General features: G+C 59.1%; 2 protein-coding genes across 5 annotated transcripts in view; both read left to right on the plus strand.

Annotated features, from left to right (window-relative positions):
- Positions 1 to 3,557, plus strand: part of SUGP1 (SURP and G-patch domain containing 1) — a 17,482-nt gene extending 13,925 nt beyond the window's left edge. Inside the window, exons 11-13 of the mRNA XM_057417474.1 lie at positions 162 to 307; positions 1,764 to 1,893; positions 2,425 to 3,557. Of these exons, the coding sequence (XP_057273457.1) occupies positions 162 to 307; positions 1,764 to 1,893; positions 2,425 to 2,451 (303 nt within the window). The 3' untranslated portion in view covers positions 2,452 to 3,557. The remainder of the gene's footprint in view (positions 1 to 161; positions 308 to 1,763; positions 1,894 to 2,424) is intronic.
- Positions 3,558 to 5,479: 1,922 nt separating this feature from the next.
- LOC130603608 (hyaluronan and proteoglycan link protein 4-like) lies at positions 5,480 to 14,862 on the plus strand. 4 transcript variants are annotated; one of them, XM_057417457.1, is made up of 13 exons: positions 5,480 to 5,615; positions 7,786 to 7,892; positions 8,009 to 8,106; positions 8,254 to 8,357; positions 8,502 to 8,584; positions 8,758 to 8,882; positions 9,006 to 9,107; positions 9,193 to 9,285; positions 9,363 to 9,482; positions 11,754 to 11,871; positions 12,173 to 12,535; positions 13,180 to 13,482; positions 14,086 to 14,862. In XM_057417457.1, exons 1-13 carry the CDS (start codon positions 5,524 to 5,526, stop codon positions 14,424 to 14,426), a joined length of 2,049 nt encoding a protein of 682 aa, XP_057273440.1. In that variant the 5' UTR covers positions 5,480 to 5,523; the 3' UTR covers positions 14,427 to 14,862. The 4 variants fall into 4 exon arrangements, with proteins under 4 accessions (XP_057273440.1, XP_057273441.1, XP_057273442.1 ...); XM_057417458.1 differs by having other exon boundaries at positions 7,789 to 7,892; XM_057417459.1 differs by lacking the exons at positions 11,754 to 11,871; positions 12,173 to 12,535; positions 13,180 to 13,482; positions 14,086 to 14,862 and adding an exon at positions 9,788 to 10,135.
- The last annotated feature ends 1,456 nt before the right edge of the window (positions 14,863 to 16,318 follow it).

Here is a 16,318-nt window from a genome sequence, read left to right on the forward strand (position 1 = left end):
TCCTTCTCTGTGGTGGTGCAGAGCTGGAATCCCAGGGAATGGTGTTAGTTATTAATTGCTTGCCAGAGCCATCCTAACTTGGAGTAGCTGAAGCTGGTTTTCCCTTCCTCTGCCCCACAAAGAGAAAAGAATAACCTACAGTTCCTTTTGTGCCTCTGCAGGAAGGACGGGAGCCAGATTATTCCGAATACAAGGAGTTCAAACTTACTGTGGAAAACATAGGTTATCAAATGCTAATAAAGATGGGCTGGAAGGAAGGCGATGGACTCGGTTTGGATGGACAGGGGATTAAAAACCCAGTCAGCAAGTAAGCAGAGTCCTTCTACTGTTGATTTAGTCCTTTCCTCTTGGGTGGTAATTGATGCGCCTTCCCTGGCCTACTGGAAGCAGCTGCAGTGAATGTGAGTGTAATTCATCACTGGAGCAGAATATGGAATCCTTGCAGCAAAGGAGAAAAATGCTTTCTGATTTCTCTGGGGTTGTTCCCCCCCCCAGTGCTTGGGTTTGTTACTTTATCTCAGGCAGGAGCAATGATCTGAGCTAAGAGTGTTTTGATTCTAATCTCAATTTGCATGCTGAGCTCTTCTGGGAGGTGCTGTCTCCCCAGTTATAAAATGAAGGTAAGACTTGTCCACACCTCCCCTCTCCCAGGACGTGCGAGGATTAAATCATGTCTTTAAAGTCATAAATTTATCTCAGTAAATATATTCAAGAACGTGCCTTTTGCATCTGAAGCACAGTTGGTCCCTGCTGGTTAGTTCCTGGTGTACTGTGGGTGAAAGGATGCTGCTGCTGGACCTGTGCTTGAAAGATGCTTCAGTCCAGATCAGAGCTTTGTGTGAGATCATGCAACTGCCTTGACGTCACTCTTTAGTACAGAAGTTTTCTGATTTGATCACACTTTGTATATAACCAAGCATAATGAGTTCTATCCAAGAATAGATGAGCAGCTCTTTTTAGGTAGCTCATCTGTTGGTAACATATGCTGAACTTCAAAACCCAATATTGGGGGCAGGAAGTTCTCTGAATTAGGTTTTTTAGCATTAAGTCCTTTTAGAAATAGCAGTTGTTTGTTTACTGCATGATGGAAAGTCTCTCTGCAAAGCAGTTCTGCTCCTCTCTAGCAAGAAGATCTCTTTGGCAAAATGCTTATTGGGTCAGAGAAGTTCTGTGGTAAGAGATTGCTGTAATCAAACCAGCAAGGCTTCCAAACAGAGGGACAACAGAGTCTGTCCATCACAGGCTTGGAGAAGGTTTGTGCTTTGCTTGGGTTCTATCATCTCTGATGCTCCTAGAACTGGTAGGAGGGTGCTGCTGCAGAGGAAGAGGCATTGCTGCTGCTTCTGGAGGAATAAAAGGCAGGTACATTTAACAGATCTGTGTGCCTCCACTCAGTGAGGTACAAATGGAAGCATCTGATTGCCAAAGGTGAGTCTGCCGGGCAGAGCAGTGTTCAGCAGGGAGGCATCCAAACCACAGATGCTATTTCTCTTCCAGCTGTAAAAGGTTAAGCAAATATATGTTGATACTCCTGCTTCCATCTAACAACAGCAAGCATCATTGATTCAGAAGGGCAGTGTAGCAACATGGCAAATGCAATAAGCTGCTCAGTATTAGCTATCTGTCTTGATGCAGCGCGCTCTGCGTGACGATGCCCAGTGCTCCCTGATGCCTGTCCTCCAGCTCTGCCGACAAGAGGCAGCAGGCCTTCCTGAGGAAGAGGAAGGTGATCTGTCATGTCTTTGTTCCCTCCTTCCAAACAGGGGAACTGCTACTGTGGATGGAGCTGGTTTTGGCATCGATCGTCCTGCTGAGCTCACCAAGGAGGATGATGAGTACCAAGCGTTCCGTAAGCGAATGATGCTCGCCTACCGCTTCCGACCAAATCCATTGGTAAGGTGGTCCCAAAACGAGAGCAGGCACAGTGACAAACCCACTGAGGCTTCTGTGTGTGTCTCGTAAGGGTGGGGGTGTTTCTAGCACTTAGCCAAGAGAGCAAATGCTGTGAAAGTTTCTCTTTTGATTCTGCTCTCATGCTGAATCACATTATCGCTACCAAAACAGCCACGGATGCGCAGTTTTCTTTGCCATCACTTTATTTTTAAACACAAAAGCCTATGGGTTGAGTTTTATCTGGTGCATACCAAGTATAAATGCTGAGCACAGAGCATACGGGGGCTTGTCCATGGGTTCTTTTGGATAATTGTTTTCCTGGTTGCAAAAGGCTGCTCCATTTGCACTGGCCTCGTCCATTCCGCATGCCAGCACACCTTGAAAGCTCCATTTATAATTTGTGATGGGCAAAGCTCAGGTTCCACTGTCAGAAATGTCACGTTTCAGTGGCTTTTTCAGGTAATTAAGCTCAGATGCTCATTGTTCTGTGAAGACAGCAGTTTTGATTCATTTCTCTCTTCTTCCCCACAGAACAACCCGCGACGACCTTACTACTGAGAATGCTTTTGGGGGACAGCGTGTTTTCAAATCCAAGTGTAATTTTTTCTGTGAAATGTTATAAAACTGCATTATCAGTCTCTTATTTGCTAATATTGTAAAACTTTTCGAAGTCATGATACCATCTGTCACCCAGAAGAGCCCCCTTGAGTGTCACGGCAGCCGTGTCATAACAAGGCCTGGGTGGTGCTTGGGGAGGAGAACAGAGCAGGTGAGAACAGATCTTCACATGGTGCCCTGCTGACAGGGAAGGGTAGCACCAAAGATACTAGTAAGTAGTTCAGGGACTTCATTTGTGTTTAGCTCAGTGCCATGTTACAGGGAGTGCATTTCATGTGACCCTGCAGATCCTCTACTGTTCAGATGTGCAGCTTGTGCTGCTCTAGGTTGTTTGGTTGGGTTGTTAATGACAAGTACAAGGGGCTATCTCCACCCCAGGTTTTGGGGCTGTTGTTCAAGTCAGGCTATTGTTCACTGAAGAACTGGGTTCTGATGCTGTCATGAAGCCAGAAGTATAGTCTGACCTTCACCTGACATTGCAAAACCAGTGTCTAGTTGGTTTACCTCTGGCCTGTGAAAGACAAGGTGGGGATTGGTGTGAAGTGTGGCTACAAGGCTTGAGGGATGTGGGGGCAAGTTCTTCAGAGGTGATGGCTTCTTGGTCTCTTGAACACTAAGTTCACCCCAAAAGACTTGCAAACCAAGAGACTTGCTACAACTTCCTGTGGCTCAGGGTGCTGAAGAATCAAGCCTTCAGCCACAGCTTGGCAAAGGCCATTTGGATTCTGTTGTCATAAGAAACCTCTTTACAGATATAAATTTTCTTCATTCAGTCTGTAAATAAAATAAAACTCATTTGTTCCTTAGTTTTAATCACTGAATTTTTGGGAGTAGTTGCTCTTACTGTGAGTTTTCATAGGCTGAGGGACTGTCCTGCACCTTTTTCCTTCCAAGCATCTTAAACCAATGTGAGATTGATTGGTTTGGTTTCTTCTGCCTTTGTTTTCCTTCCATCCAAATACTTGGTGTGTGCGTCCCTTTTGTTAACTTTTCTTACCAACATGGAGCCAAGCATTTGGCTTTCAATAAAACCCTTTGAAACAGTCGATTCAGGAGGGTTTCATTTGGGGAGAATCCAAGTGAGTGAGGCCCTCGTGCACACCCAGAGCCAGGGGCGCTGCTACAGTGGGTGCACGGGGAGGTTGTGCTGGGGCTGAGTGCGAGCATGGGAGATTGGGAAATGGAGATAACAAAACCTGGCAGGTCTGAGGGGGGGCTCAGCTTCTGCTCAGGTGATTGAGGTCACTGTGACAAATGCTTCCCTGGGAGGTTAGGACATAGCACTGTTTGGTTTTGCCCTGTTGTGGTTTGGTTTTGGCTGCTGTTGCTGATCGGGTCTTTAAAGCCAGTCTGATACTACAGTGATTCCCTGTGTGCTTTGTTGATGTTGTGTTGGCAAAAGCTGATTTAGAATCAGGGTGGTTTGGGTTGAAGGGACCTTAAAGCTCCTCCAGCTCCAACCCCTGCCACGGGCAGGGACCCCTTCCACTGGAGCAGCTTGCTCCAAGCCCCGGTGTCCAACCTGCCCTTGAACACTGCCAGGGATGGGGCAGCCACAGCTTCTCTAGGCACCCTGTGCCAGCGCCTCAGCACCCTCACAGGGAAGAGCTTCCCAAGATCTCATCCCTTTCCAGCGGACGTGGGGCTGGGTTGCTGCGATGCTCTGAGCCGCTGTTGCAAGAGCAGCGTGTCTCATGCAATGCTTGTAGGAGATGCAGTGTTGGAGACAACCTGTAAGTTACCCCATCTTCCCTGCTTTCACCCCTTTTTCCTGTTCCACGGGGTCTTGTGCTGCTCTTTGGGCACTGTGGGGCTGGTGGGTGTTTTCTCAGCTACAAACCCTGGCTTGGCGCTGAGATCCCTTTGCTCTCAGGCACCATAGGCTGCAGGAACAGCACCCAGCGAGCTTTTCCTTGTCAGTGAGGGGCTGACGAGGCTCACAGGGAGTGTTTGAGTTCCTCCTGCACAGAGGAATGATGAACAAGCCCAGGGCAAAGTGCAGAGCAGCCAGTTCAGCCCTGGGACTCTTAAGCAAGAGGGCAAAGCAGTGACACATTTGTGAAGGTGTTGTGAAGAAGGGGAAATGTTGAGTGGCTGCTGTGGGGGACTGCAAAGTACTATGGAAGTGGTGAAGTGTGTGCCCAGGTCTCACTATGGGCTGGGGGCAGGTGGAGCAGTTTGACCAGAGCAGGAGAAGAGCAAGTCAGCAGAATGCTGGGCTCCTTCTCCCTTCAATCCTTTATTAAAAGCAAGGATGAAGTGTTGGCTTGCATTTGCTTCATTTCCCCTGTCTTCCTCTCAGAGAGCTGAAGATGTGTGTCCTCCCAGATCTTCTAAGTCCTTCACATTTTAGAATGAATTGAGAAAAAAGAAGGAAAACCACACTCCCCAGCAAAGCCTCTTCTTGGGAGGTTTTGTCATAGAGTTGTAAACTGGTTTGTGTTGGAAGAGACCTTAAAGCTCACTCAAGTCCAAGCCCCTGCCACGGGCAGGGACACCTTGGAGGTTGCTCCAAGCCCGTGTGCAGCCTGGCCTTGAACACTGCCAGGGATGGGGCAGCCACAGCTTCTCTGGGCACCCTGTGCCAGCGCCTCAGCACCCTCACAGGGAAGAGCTTCTGCCTAAGAGCTCATCTCAGTCTCCCCTCTGGCAGGTTCAAGCCATTCCCCTTGGCCTGTCCCTACATCCCTTGTCCCAAGCCCCTCTCCAGGTTTCCTGCAGCCCCTTCAGGCACTGGAGCTGCTCTCAGGTCTCCCCTTCAGGAGCCTTCTCTTCTCCAGGCTGCCCCAGCCCAGCTCTCTCAGCCTGGCCCCATGGCAGCGCTGCTTTATCTTCCCCCCCGCCCTTAGCCCCGTTTCCCCCGCATGTGCAGGGGTTCGCGTGTGTTCTCCCACTCCCCGCGGAACCCCTCAGCCTCCCTCCCGCCGGCTCTGCCGCTTTAAGGGCGCTGCCTCCGCCGGCACCGGGGCCGAAGTCCGCGGGCTGCGGGCGGCAGCGGTGGCCGGGCCGGGGATGCAGCTCCCGGCAGCGCCGGGCGCGCTCGCCCCTTCCCTGCTCGCCATCCCGGTGGCCTTCGGCATCAACGGCGCGGCCGCCCTGGCAGAGTGAGTGCGGGCTGGGGACAGCGCTCGGGGCTCTGGGTGCGGGTCCTGGCCTGGGCGCTGGGTCCAGGCTCTGCCCGAGGCTGGCCGGAGCCATCCCACCAGGACCCGCCGCTGGGTCCCATCCGGCCCCGGAGGGGGGGCAGCAGGGTGCAGGGCAGGGTGCTGGGGGGGGGGGGGTACATCCTGGTGCCCCTGGAAGGCTGCTGCAGGCTGGAGGTTGCTGACGTGGTTCCTGACTGCCTTTATGGCTCTGAAATCACATTACCAGGGGTCGCTCAGGCTCACTGCACACCCTGGAGCACAATGGGGCTCAATGGTAGCCCCAGTTCTGGGGGATCACGGTGCTGATCACCTCTGTGATTGAGGAGCATCCTTTCCAGCTACCTGGCTCCAGGTCACAGGGATAAGACCTCCAACACCGGGCGCTGGGTCCCCTCTGAACTCTGCTCTGCCCCCCAGAAGTGACCCTCCTGGTGTCTTGGCTGATGCCACCGCCCAGGCTGGCCCCATCACCGCTGCTGTCACCCTGCTGATAACAGCCCCACTCTGGGTTTGAGTGACGTGTCCTGGGTGCTCAGCACATCCCCATCCTGCATCCCCTCCCCACATCCCACACAGGATCCCAGCACATCCTCATGTGGCACAGCCGGAGCCGGGGTCTGCTCCCACCAATCCCTAACATGTTTGATTTCCCTTCTATGTCCATCCGCATTCAGAGTCTTTGCTTTTCTCTGCTTCCCTGTCTCATGTCTCAGGAACTCTGGGTTTTCTTCTTGTGTTCTTCCATCCCTTTTCCACACTTTCTATCCTCTCGTTCCTGCCAGGCCCCTTCACCCTCCTTTTCCCGTTCATTATACATTTCTTTTTATAGCTCAATTCTGCTGTAGCTTTAGCAGCAGGAAGGGCTTTTAGCCAAATCTCTCTTCATCCCAGAGCCGGGACTTTCCTGGCCACCCGATAAACTTTACTTAATGATCTCCCAATTTTCATTCCTGTATTTTTGGCCTCCTCTTTCCCCTCCATCCCATGTGGCACTGCAGTGCTGCAGCCCAGCTCTCCGGGATCCATCGCTATGAAATCCGCAGTAGAACCGGATAAAACCACATCCATGTGGGAATGCTGCTCCCCCCAAACCGAGGCCTGTGGCATTCTCCTGCATCTCAGGGGGATGACTTTCATCAGTCCCTGCTGTGGGATGGGCGATGGTGGCCTCCAAGCCCCTCAGCCTGCCAGGGGGAGCTGGGTGCCCTGAGCACCCCAAGGTGCTGGTACGTGTGGGGTAGCCCGGTGCGTGCCAACGCGTGTTGCTGTGCCTCGAGCCCCATCAAACACAGTGCCCAGAGGAGCCCAGCGTTGGGCTGCCCCACTGCAGCACCTGTATTGGAACGAATCATCCTGTGTTACTACTGATGCAGTAGTAACAATGCGCTGAGGAGGGGACGCCTCAGCTATTGCATCGGTTTGAGTGGAGTTTCAAGCCCATCTCTTGGTTGGATGCTTGAGGACAAGCTCAGCCCTCGCTCGGTGCTGCTGTGTCACCCCTCCTGGCCCTGGCACGGGGTCCTGCGCTCACCTCCTCCGGCCCAGGAAGAGCAATTCCAGCAGCACAAGGCAACCAGGAGCTGGGTGTTGTCACAGCCGCCTGTAAGCAGACCATCAGCCACTGCTTGGCCTTTTCCTTTGGTAACAGGGTTAAAGGCTTGAGTGAAAACACTGGGATGCTTTCCATGTTTCACAGCTGAGGCATTGGCTAGAGCAGAGCTGCAGCTCCTCCAGCTCCTGCAGGGGATGCAGCAAGCTCAGGGGCGACTTCCCTACAACCTCTTCACTCTTTTAGGACCCAGGTTCAGCATCTCGTTACTGATGCAGTTTATAATCAAGTTCCCCAGTCTCTTACACAGTGGCCCATTGCCGCAGCCTAGAGAGGGAGGACCACAGTGGGGGCACAGGAGCCTTGGCGAGGCAGCCCCTTCCCACCCATGCCTGGGAAGGAGCCATTGCCCTGCTGCAGGGGACGGGCAGCGCCAGGGTCTGATCCTGCCGTTCCTCCTGCTCTGGTGGACGCCTCTCAAAACTGGGGGGGCAAAGGTGTTTTCACCTGCACTGGGAAAAACAGGGCTTCACCCCCTGGCTGTGCCCTGCTGCTGGAGCCCACCCTGCTGTCCCGCAGGAGCCCGCTGGCGCTGGTGCTGACGGGGCTGCTGGTGTCTGCCGGCCTCTTCTCCATCATCTTCTTTGTAAGCGGGGGGAGCCACTTCCAGGACCCCCTGTTCTGCGGTGAGTGTTCCCCCCCCGCCCCGGGTGTGGGGACTGATCCCGTGCCTGCAGGGAGCGCAGATGTGGGATTTGGGAAGTGCCGTGGGGTCTGCTCAGAGCTGGCTCATTTCCCGCAGTGTTTGTGGTGTTCTCCTTCACCTCCGTCGTCGACCTGATCATCTCGCTGGAGGAGGATGGCTTCATCTCTGGCTTCATGGAGGTCTACGTCAGAGAGGTACCACCTCACCCGCACACAGAAGCTGCTCCTGCTCCCGAAGCTGCTCCTGCCACAGAGGGGCGATGCAAGGACAGCATCATGGGGAGGGGGCTTGAGAAGGTGCTCGGCCCCATCCCGTATGATCCGTTATCTCCCAATGGGCAGGGTGAGCCCTACCTGCGCACGGCGCACGGGATCATGATCTGTTACTGGGATGGAGTCATCCACTACGGGCTCTACCTCGCCATGATGGCGGCCATCGGCCAGAGGTGAGCAGGGAGGCAAAGTGGCTCCAGTGCCTGCATGGTGTCCTCATGGATCCAGAGCCCGGAGGGGCTCCCAGGGGTTGGAGGATCTCGGAAGGGATGTTGCGAGGGGGTGATCAGAGGTGTCTAATCCTGATGTCTCTGCAGAAGGAACTACAGGAACCTGGGTCTCTTCTGGCTGGGCTCTCTGATGATGAGCATCATCGTCTTCCTGCTTGGGAACCTCATAGGTACAGGGGTGCGGAGCGGGGCTCTGCTCCATCCAGGCTGCTTCCATGCCCTGTTTGTCCAGTGGGTTGGCTCCCAGACACTTGCCTGCAGGCAGAGGAGGAAGGTGCTGAGCTGGAGGCAAGCAGCAGGTATCGATACCGTGCTGTGCCCATCCTGTGCTCTCCTTCCCCAGGGAAATACAGCTCTGACCTTAGCCCTGTCTTCCTGCTCAACCTGCCCTACATCCTCATCCCCATCTGGGCTGGGGTGAGGCTCTTCCAGCAGCCCAAGGCCCTGCCATGCCTCAGCCCCGAGAAGGTGAGCTGGGAGCTGGGGCAGGAGCTCAGTGGGGAGCTGCACTGGGAGCCATCACCCTTATCCCTGTGCCAGAGCTGGACCACAGGGTGTGGGACCAAACCCAGGGCGTTTTCCCTCTCCCAGGTGGCAGAGGAGCAGCGCAAGCGCCTGTACCAGCGGCCCCAGGACATGGGGCTGGTCCTGGTCCTGCTCCTCATCGCTGCATTCACCTTCTTCAGGGGGATGGTGAGTGCTGGGTCCCTGCATGGGGGTCCCAAAGGGGCCGTGAGGGTCCAGGGGAGGGTGCATCTGCCACTGTCCGCCTCCTCAGGTGGTTCTGGACTGCCCCGCTGATTCGTGCTTCGAGTACATCTACCAGCACGAGCCGTACCTGCGGGACCCCGTCGCCTACCCCAAAGTGCAGGTGAGCAGGGTCCAGGCAGGGCTGGAGTCCCCCCGGTGGCACTGGGGATGGGGTGACCCTCTCCGTGTGTCCCCTAGATGCTGATCTCTATGTTCTACGTCCTCCCCTTCTTCTGCCTCTGCATCTACGGGCTGGTGCTGCCTGGCTGCTCCTGGCTGCCCGACTGGAGCCTCGTGTTTGCTGGTGCCGTGGCGCAGGTGAGGGCTGCAAGGGGGGACCATGGTGGGACCCCTGGGCTGGGTTTCAGTCCCCACCAGACCAGAGCAAGGCCAGAGCTTGGGGGAACAGCTCCACACCCGCAGCTGATGTGGAGCAGCTCCCACCATCGCTGCCGGGTAATTGCTTTGGCCTCGGTGGATCTTAATGGAGCCGGGGATTAGCTTGACAGAAATAGGCTGGAGCGAGCCGGCAGGTCTATAGATAGGATGTGCTGGGTGTGCTCCTGCTCAGCGCCCTTTGGTGCTGTCACCCACCCTGTGCCACTGCTGCCCTGTATCCCCAGGCTCAGTTCTCCCACGTGGGCTCCTCACTGCACAGCCGCACGCCCTTCCCCTACCAGACCCCTGAGGATGTCTGGTGGAGCTTCCTCCTCACCAACGTCCTCTACGCACTGGGGCCGCAGCTCCTGGCCCTGCGCTGCCTGCGCAGCCCTGCCTTCTTCCTGCCCGCCACCTCTGCCAGCCTGCACGGGGGCAAGAAGCACCAGTGACCCGTCCTGCCCGCCCCGGGGGCTGCTGCCGGCCCCCTTCTCCTGCAGTGGCACCGGAGCAGCCTGCGGTGAGACCCACCTGGCAGAGGTGTCCCCAGGGATGCTCCCAGCCCCCCTGCATCCCCTAACGCTGTGGGCTGCACCGGGAGGACCCCGAGGTGCTCTGCAGGGCCACTGCTGCAGCCGCAGCCCTGCCCTTGCCCGGGCTTGAAGGGGTCCCGCTGGTGGGGGGCTGCGGGAGCTGGGGGGGCCCCGTCGCACCCCAGCAGGACACGGGAGTGAGGACTGCCAGGAAAACACTGTTTACACAATAAAGGAGCGAAGGTTCGGCCTCTGCGCCGGTGTCCCTGCTGTGGCTGGGGCTGTCACCCCCGGGCCAGTGGCAGCAGCACCGCATTGGACCCCCCGTGTCACCCACCCGAGGGGCACGGAGGAGCTGCCGGACTTGGCCCCCCCCTGCTCTTTGGGGTGCAGGGGTTGGGGGGGGGTGTCCCTGCCGCCCTCTCTGGAGGGGCTCAGGGTGGGTTTGGGGGGTGTGAGTCTGGGGGTGCACACGGGTGGGGGTACACGAGGGGGGTACAAAGGTGGGTGCTGGCGGTGGCTCCGCGCTGCCCTTGGATGGGAAATTACGGGGTAAAACTCCTTCCACCCCACGGGCTCCCCTCGCATCCCGGGCCGGGGGCACCGGCGGTACCGGGGCACCGGTGACCTTGGCGAGCCGGCGGCCCTGCGCAGCTCCGGGAGCCGGGGCAGGGCCGGGCCGAGCTCCCGGTGCCGCCCCCTGCGCGGAGCCGCACCGGCAGCGCCGGCGGTACCGGAGCGCTCCTGCGGGCGGGCCCCTCCCGCGGGTGGACACCGGCGCCCGCAGAGACACGGTGAGTGCAGGGGGCTGCGAGGAGCCGGGGAGGACCCGCGGGTACCGGGACCCCGGGCGGGGGCAGCTGCCTGGGGCCGGGCCGGTTTCCCCCCACCCCGGGCGCTGCGATGCCCGACCCCGGGCACCGGCGTCCCGCAGCCCCGGGGCTGCCGCCGCAGTGTCCCGCACTGCAACACCGCACCGCGGCGGCAGCGCCGGGGCTGCCCCGCTCCCCCTGCTCCCAACCGCGCACCGGGACCCCCGGGGAGCCGCCTCCCTCCCCCTGCCCCACAGCCAGGCCCTGGCTCCCCTTCCCCAGCCCCACTGCGCTCCGGGGGGGATCATTCCCACGGTGAGGGGGACCCACAGCCCGGCTGGGATTTGGGGCACCCCGTGAGAACTGGGGGCTCATCCACCAAGTCTGCAGTGCGGGGGTGGGTTGTGGGGGGGTGTCTCAGCCCCCAGGAGCTGGGGGGCTCCAGCACATGTTTCCATGGCTGCCCTAGGGAAGGGGGGATGCTGCCGGGGGGCTCCATCCACCGCAGCCACTCCAGCGCCATCAGTTCAGTTTCCAGATGTGCCAGCGCCGACATAAATAACTCAGGAGATCCAGCCCCGAGCGCCTGCCATGAAATATTCATCCCGGCTGTAACCGAGCGGGTGAAGCGGAGTTCAGGCCGCCGGGCACGGGGGTCCCTGCGCACCGGGGATGCTCAGAGCAGGACCCGGCGCTGCCGGTCACCCCCCTCTGCTCGGGGTGGGTGGGGTGGGAGACGGGGCCAGGAGCTTCCCCACAAGGGGTGTGCGCTGGGGACCAGCATCGCTGCTGAAGCCGGGGCTCTGTTTGCTCACGCACTCACCCGGGGGACCGGTGGGTGCTGAGGGGCTCTGCTCTACTCCCAGATGTGTCCCCGAAGCCCCTGGGCTGCTCTCCCCGCAGCTCTGCTGCTCCTCACCTGCGTCCTCGCCTCTGATACGGTGCCCAGCGCCCGGGGACGGAAGAAGGTGGTCCATGTCATGGGTGAGTGGGGATGGGGATGTGCAGGAGCGAGCTGGGCTGCACCCCCACGATGGGATGGAGGGGACCGTCCTGCAGCCATCAAGCTGTTGGGTCTAATATGCACTAAAAGGCTTCCTTGTGTCCCTCTTGCCCTGGGCAGGAGCCACCCAACCCTCCTCGGGGTTTGCAAAGCCCCCAAAGGAGGGAAATTCCTGCTTAAATTACCCCCAGCCTTCCTTGTCCCCACTGTGGGTCCTGCCTGGGCTGGAGGCAGCATCAGGCTTGGGGACAGGGACACGCCTGAGCTCAGTGTCCCTTGCAGAGGGTGAGAGCGGGGCCGTGGTGGTGCAAACAGCGCCAGGGAAGGTGGTGACCCACCGGGGTGGCACCATCATCCTGCCCTGCCGCTACCACTACGATGTGTCTGCGCACGACCCGGCCGAGATCCGCCTCAAGTGGACCAAGGTGACGGAGCCCATGGCCTTCGTGGACGTGTTCGTGGCGCTGGGCAAGGCGCGGCGGGCGTTCGGCAGCTACCGCGGCCGCACGGCGCTGCAGGAGGACGGCTTCGGCGATGCCTCGCTCATCATCCGCAACGTCACCCTGCAAGACTACGGCCGCTACGAGTGCGAGGTCACCAACGAGCTGGAGGACGACGCCGGCATGGTCAAGCTGGACCTCGAAGGTACCGATGCTGCTACAGCAGGGATGAAGCTTGGCCAGGACGTGGTTCCCGGTGCTGGGCTCGGTCCTGCTTTACGGCCGGTTGTTTTTCCTGGCGTGTGCCGTGGTTTATTGCTTGTTATTGGCTTTTATTGTTGCTCCAGGTTTACGGGCTGGCAGCTAATAAATGCTGGAGATAGATAGTGGTGCGGCCTCGTAAAGCACCAGGACAGACCAGGTTGTGGCAGCAGCGTTGCTGGGTTGGGCTGCTGTGGCTGGGGAAGCAGGAAAACTCTTTTATGGGGGCTCAGGAGGTGCAGTAGCGCTGCTCTGGCCAGTATGGGCTTGCTCTGGGGATGCTGGGGCTTGGCTGGGCCCTGTGCAGGTACTGCTGATGTCTCCAGGTCCCCAGGCAGCAGCTCATGGAGCCCTGGGGTGCCATAGAGGTCCCTGCAGTTGCCAAGTGGAGGGTTTGGGGTTCCTGAGCAAAGCCTGGAGCACCCAAACTCCCCAAGCAGAGATGACGGCAGCTCTCCTCCCCTGGCTCCAGCCCTCAGCACCAGCCCCTGTTCCCCTCCAGCTCATGCTGATGACCCCATCCACCGGCTCAAAATGAGGTGGAGGACACCCCCCCTGTACCCCAGCCCCTCCTCTCTGTCCCTCCAGGCGTGATCTTCCCCTACCACCCACGCCTGGGCCGCTACACACTGAACTTCCATGAGGCCCAGCAGGCGTGCCTGGAGCAGGATGGGATCCTGGCCTCACACGATCAGTTGCACCAGGCCTGGCTGGAGGGCATGGACTGGTGCAACGCCGGCTGGCTGGAGGACGGCTCCGTGCAGTATCCCATCTCCCGGCCACGGGAGGAGTGCGGCCGCAAGGATACGCCGGTGGGGGTCCGAAACTACGGGTACCGGCACAAGGAGAGCGAGCACTATGATGCCTTCTGCTTCACCTCCAACCTCAATGGTAACCGAGGGGAAACTGAGGCACGGAGCACCCAGCTCCCTGATTTGGCTGGGTGGGATGGGGGGGGTTTCCCATGGTGGTTCAGCTCTGGATGAGAGAAGGGTGCAGCTGTATGTGCCTTCCTTGGAGAACCCCACATATCAAGTGGGGGTTCAGTGCTGGGATCCCCCAGCAAGGACCACGATTTGTCCCTGTTGCCTTTGTGCTCTTAGCAAAACCCATCTCTTCTGGGCAGGAGCAGGGGGCGGAGGGAACTGCAGCAGCAAACAGCAGGGGTGATGGATGAGGCCAGGGCCTGGCAAGACAGATGGGAGCCGGCCTGGCTGCGGGGCTGTGTGGATTCCTCCTTGCTGGCAGGGCCGCGGGGGCTCCGCCGCTGTTGGTTCAGTGGTGACAGCAGAATAAATCGTAGGTGTAATCACCACAAGGAGATCCCATAAATCTGCCCAGAGCCCAGCCGGCTGCTCCCCTCCAAAACACACACTGGGGAAAGGTCTACAGCCCCCATCCCTGCTCCATCCCAGCCCACTGGATGCCGGTGCCGGACCACATACAGGATGTCCCCATCCCCAGCAACCTCTGCTCTGTGCCTGTCCCCCCTAGGCAAAGTGTACTTCTTGAAGACGTACCGCAAGCTGAGCTACGCCGAGGCGGTGCAGGCCTGCAAGAACAACGGGGCGGCCGTGGCCAAGGTGGGCCAGCTCTACGCTGCCTGGAAGATCCAGCTGCTGGACCGCTGCGAGGCGGGCTGGCTGGAGGACGGCAGCATCCGCTACCCCATCGTCAACCCGCGGGCACGCTGCGGCGGCCGGGAGCCCGGCGTGCGCAACCTGGGCTTCCCCGACAAGAAGTACAAGCTTTTTGGGGTTTATTGCTTTAAAAAGGCCGGGGAGGCTGCTCCGGAGAAGGCGCTGGGTGGGGGGGGGCACCCCAACCGTGTGTGAGGGTCACCCTCTGCGGGAGCGCCCCAACCTTTTGGCCAGGACAACCCCGTCTCTATGTGTTGGGCTCCCTGGTGCTGCTGCCCCGCAGCGTGGGGAGCTGCAGGCAGCTCCTGTGTTGGACTGGGAGAGGTGTCCACGCGCTACCGGTGCAGGAGCTGCACCGCGGGCTGCGCACGAAGCCTGGTGACACTTGGGGAAACTGAGGCAGCGGGAGGGGAGCAGCTTCATTGACCCAGCCAGGAGCCTGCGCTTGGACCCAGGGCTGGCTCCCAGCTCATCGCAGCTCTTGCTTGTCAATCAGTGCATTGCATGTGCTAAAGGCCCATCCAGAGCAAAGCAGGCTAGAGCCCCACAGTGTCCTCATCCTCATGTCCACCGTCCCCAGCTCCGCGCTGTCCCTGGGGCTATGCAGCACTGAACCCCCCGGGAGATGCAACCAGCACCGTCGCACCAGTCCGTCCCCGCAGGGGATGGGGGGCACTGGGCTTGGCTTCATGCAGCGTGGGTCGCCGGGGGCACCCGCAGCCCCTGCAGCTCAGTGCACACCTCGGCCTGGGCCTCGGGCAGCTCCTCAGTGCTTGGCTCCGTGCAGCAGCAGAGGTGGGAGCGGGGAGGTGCTGGGTGGGCTCCGTGCCCTGCGCCCCGGCTCGAGGCTTCCTGCAGCCCTGGCGCTCGTGAGCTGGACGTAGATGAAATAAAAGCTTCGGCCGCTTTGGAGAGCTGAGCCGGGCTCGCGTGTGTCCTTCGCTGGTGCCACCCTCGAGCGGCATCGCGGGTGCAAGGGAACCTTGGCTATGCCCGTATAGTCCCTCCCTGCTCAGAGACCCTGGCCCTGCTGTGCCAGAGCTGGGCATGTTTGGAGCATCCCAGCTGGAGCATCCCAACAGCATCCCTTGTCTTTTATCGGGACTGGATCCAAGGGATCAGCAGAGCTACCCTGGAGCATCCCAGTGCTGGCAGCAACCAGGAGCCACCCTGGGGATGGCAGAGCATGGGTAGGGACCCCAAGGTCCTCCATGCCAGAGGGGGCTGGGGGCTTCCCCCATGCCCGGCCCCGCTGAGCACAGCCCATTCATCACCGTTACTGACTGCCAGCTCTGATAGAATACATAGCCACGGGGATGTGCCCCTCCCAGCCACCACGATCCCTGGGAGAGGACAATGGGAACCAGGGGCAGTGGTCATCACACGCTGACGGATGGCAGCCAGGGTGGGGGCAGCACCTGCGGTTAATGCAGGCAGCATTCAGCGCCCTGAAACATCCATCACCGTCTCTGTGAGGCAGCGGTGGGGCTGGAAAACGAGCCCTGGGACAGTCATGGAATGGTTTGGGTTGCAAGGGACATTAAAGCTCCTCCAGCTCCAACCCCTGCCCCGGGCAGGGACCCCATCCACTGGAGCAGCTTGCTCCAAGCCCCTGTGTCCAACCTGGCCTCGAACACTGCCAGGGATGGGGCTGCTCAACTGTTAAAAAACTTTATTAAAATGTCCAGCAGTACAGAAAGGCAGAGTCAGAAATGGGGGGGGGGGGGGGGGGGGCTGGGACAATGCCCGTCGCAAACAGCAGAGATCAGAAAGCGCCGTACGCACGCACACACACGCACACACACACCGACTCCAACGGGGACCCGACGGTCGACGGGGAGGGGGAAAACCAAACCAAGCCCGGCCTGGGCGGCAGAGCAGGACATGGCCCCGGTGGCATCATCAGTGCCGGGCAGGGTCCCCCATGGGCAGGGCTGGGGGGGGAAAATGGGGGGCTGCTAAAAAACCAGAGCCACCCTGGGCCAGCGAGACACGTGGCCAAGGTGGGAGATGGGGGGGGTAAATTAACCCCCCCTTTGGGGAGGGGACCAGAGCCCAGCCAGGGAATAGCCCCCAGGGATGGATGG

The sequence above is a fragment of the Pezoporus wallicus genome, unplaced genomic scaffold (assembly GCF_028554395.1).
Source record: "Pezoporus wallicus isolate ANWC-B61680 ecotype Strahan unplaced genomic scaffold, APGP_CSIRO_Pwel_v1 contig_13865, whole genome shotgun sequence".
In the NCBI taxonomy this organism is placed as follows: Eukaryota; Metazoa; Chordata; class Aves; order Psittaciformes; family Psittacidae; genus Pezoporus; species Pezoporus wallicus.

Bases quoted from the DNA above. Each gene is read 5' to 3' on its own strand.
- LOC130603608 (XM_057417457.1), top strand. From the start codon at position 5,524: ATGCAGCTCCCGGCAGCGCCGGGCGCGCTCGCCCCTTCCCTGCTCGCC. The intron at 8,883-9,005 runs GTGAGCTGGGAG...TCCCTCTCCCAG, and splicing joins CATGCCTCAGCCCCGAGAAG to GTGGCAGAGGAGCAGCGCAA. The intron at 11,872-12,172 runs GTGAGTGGGGAT...TGTCCCTTGCAG, and splicing joins GAAGGTGGTCCATGTCATGG to AGGGTGAGAGCGGGGCCGTG.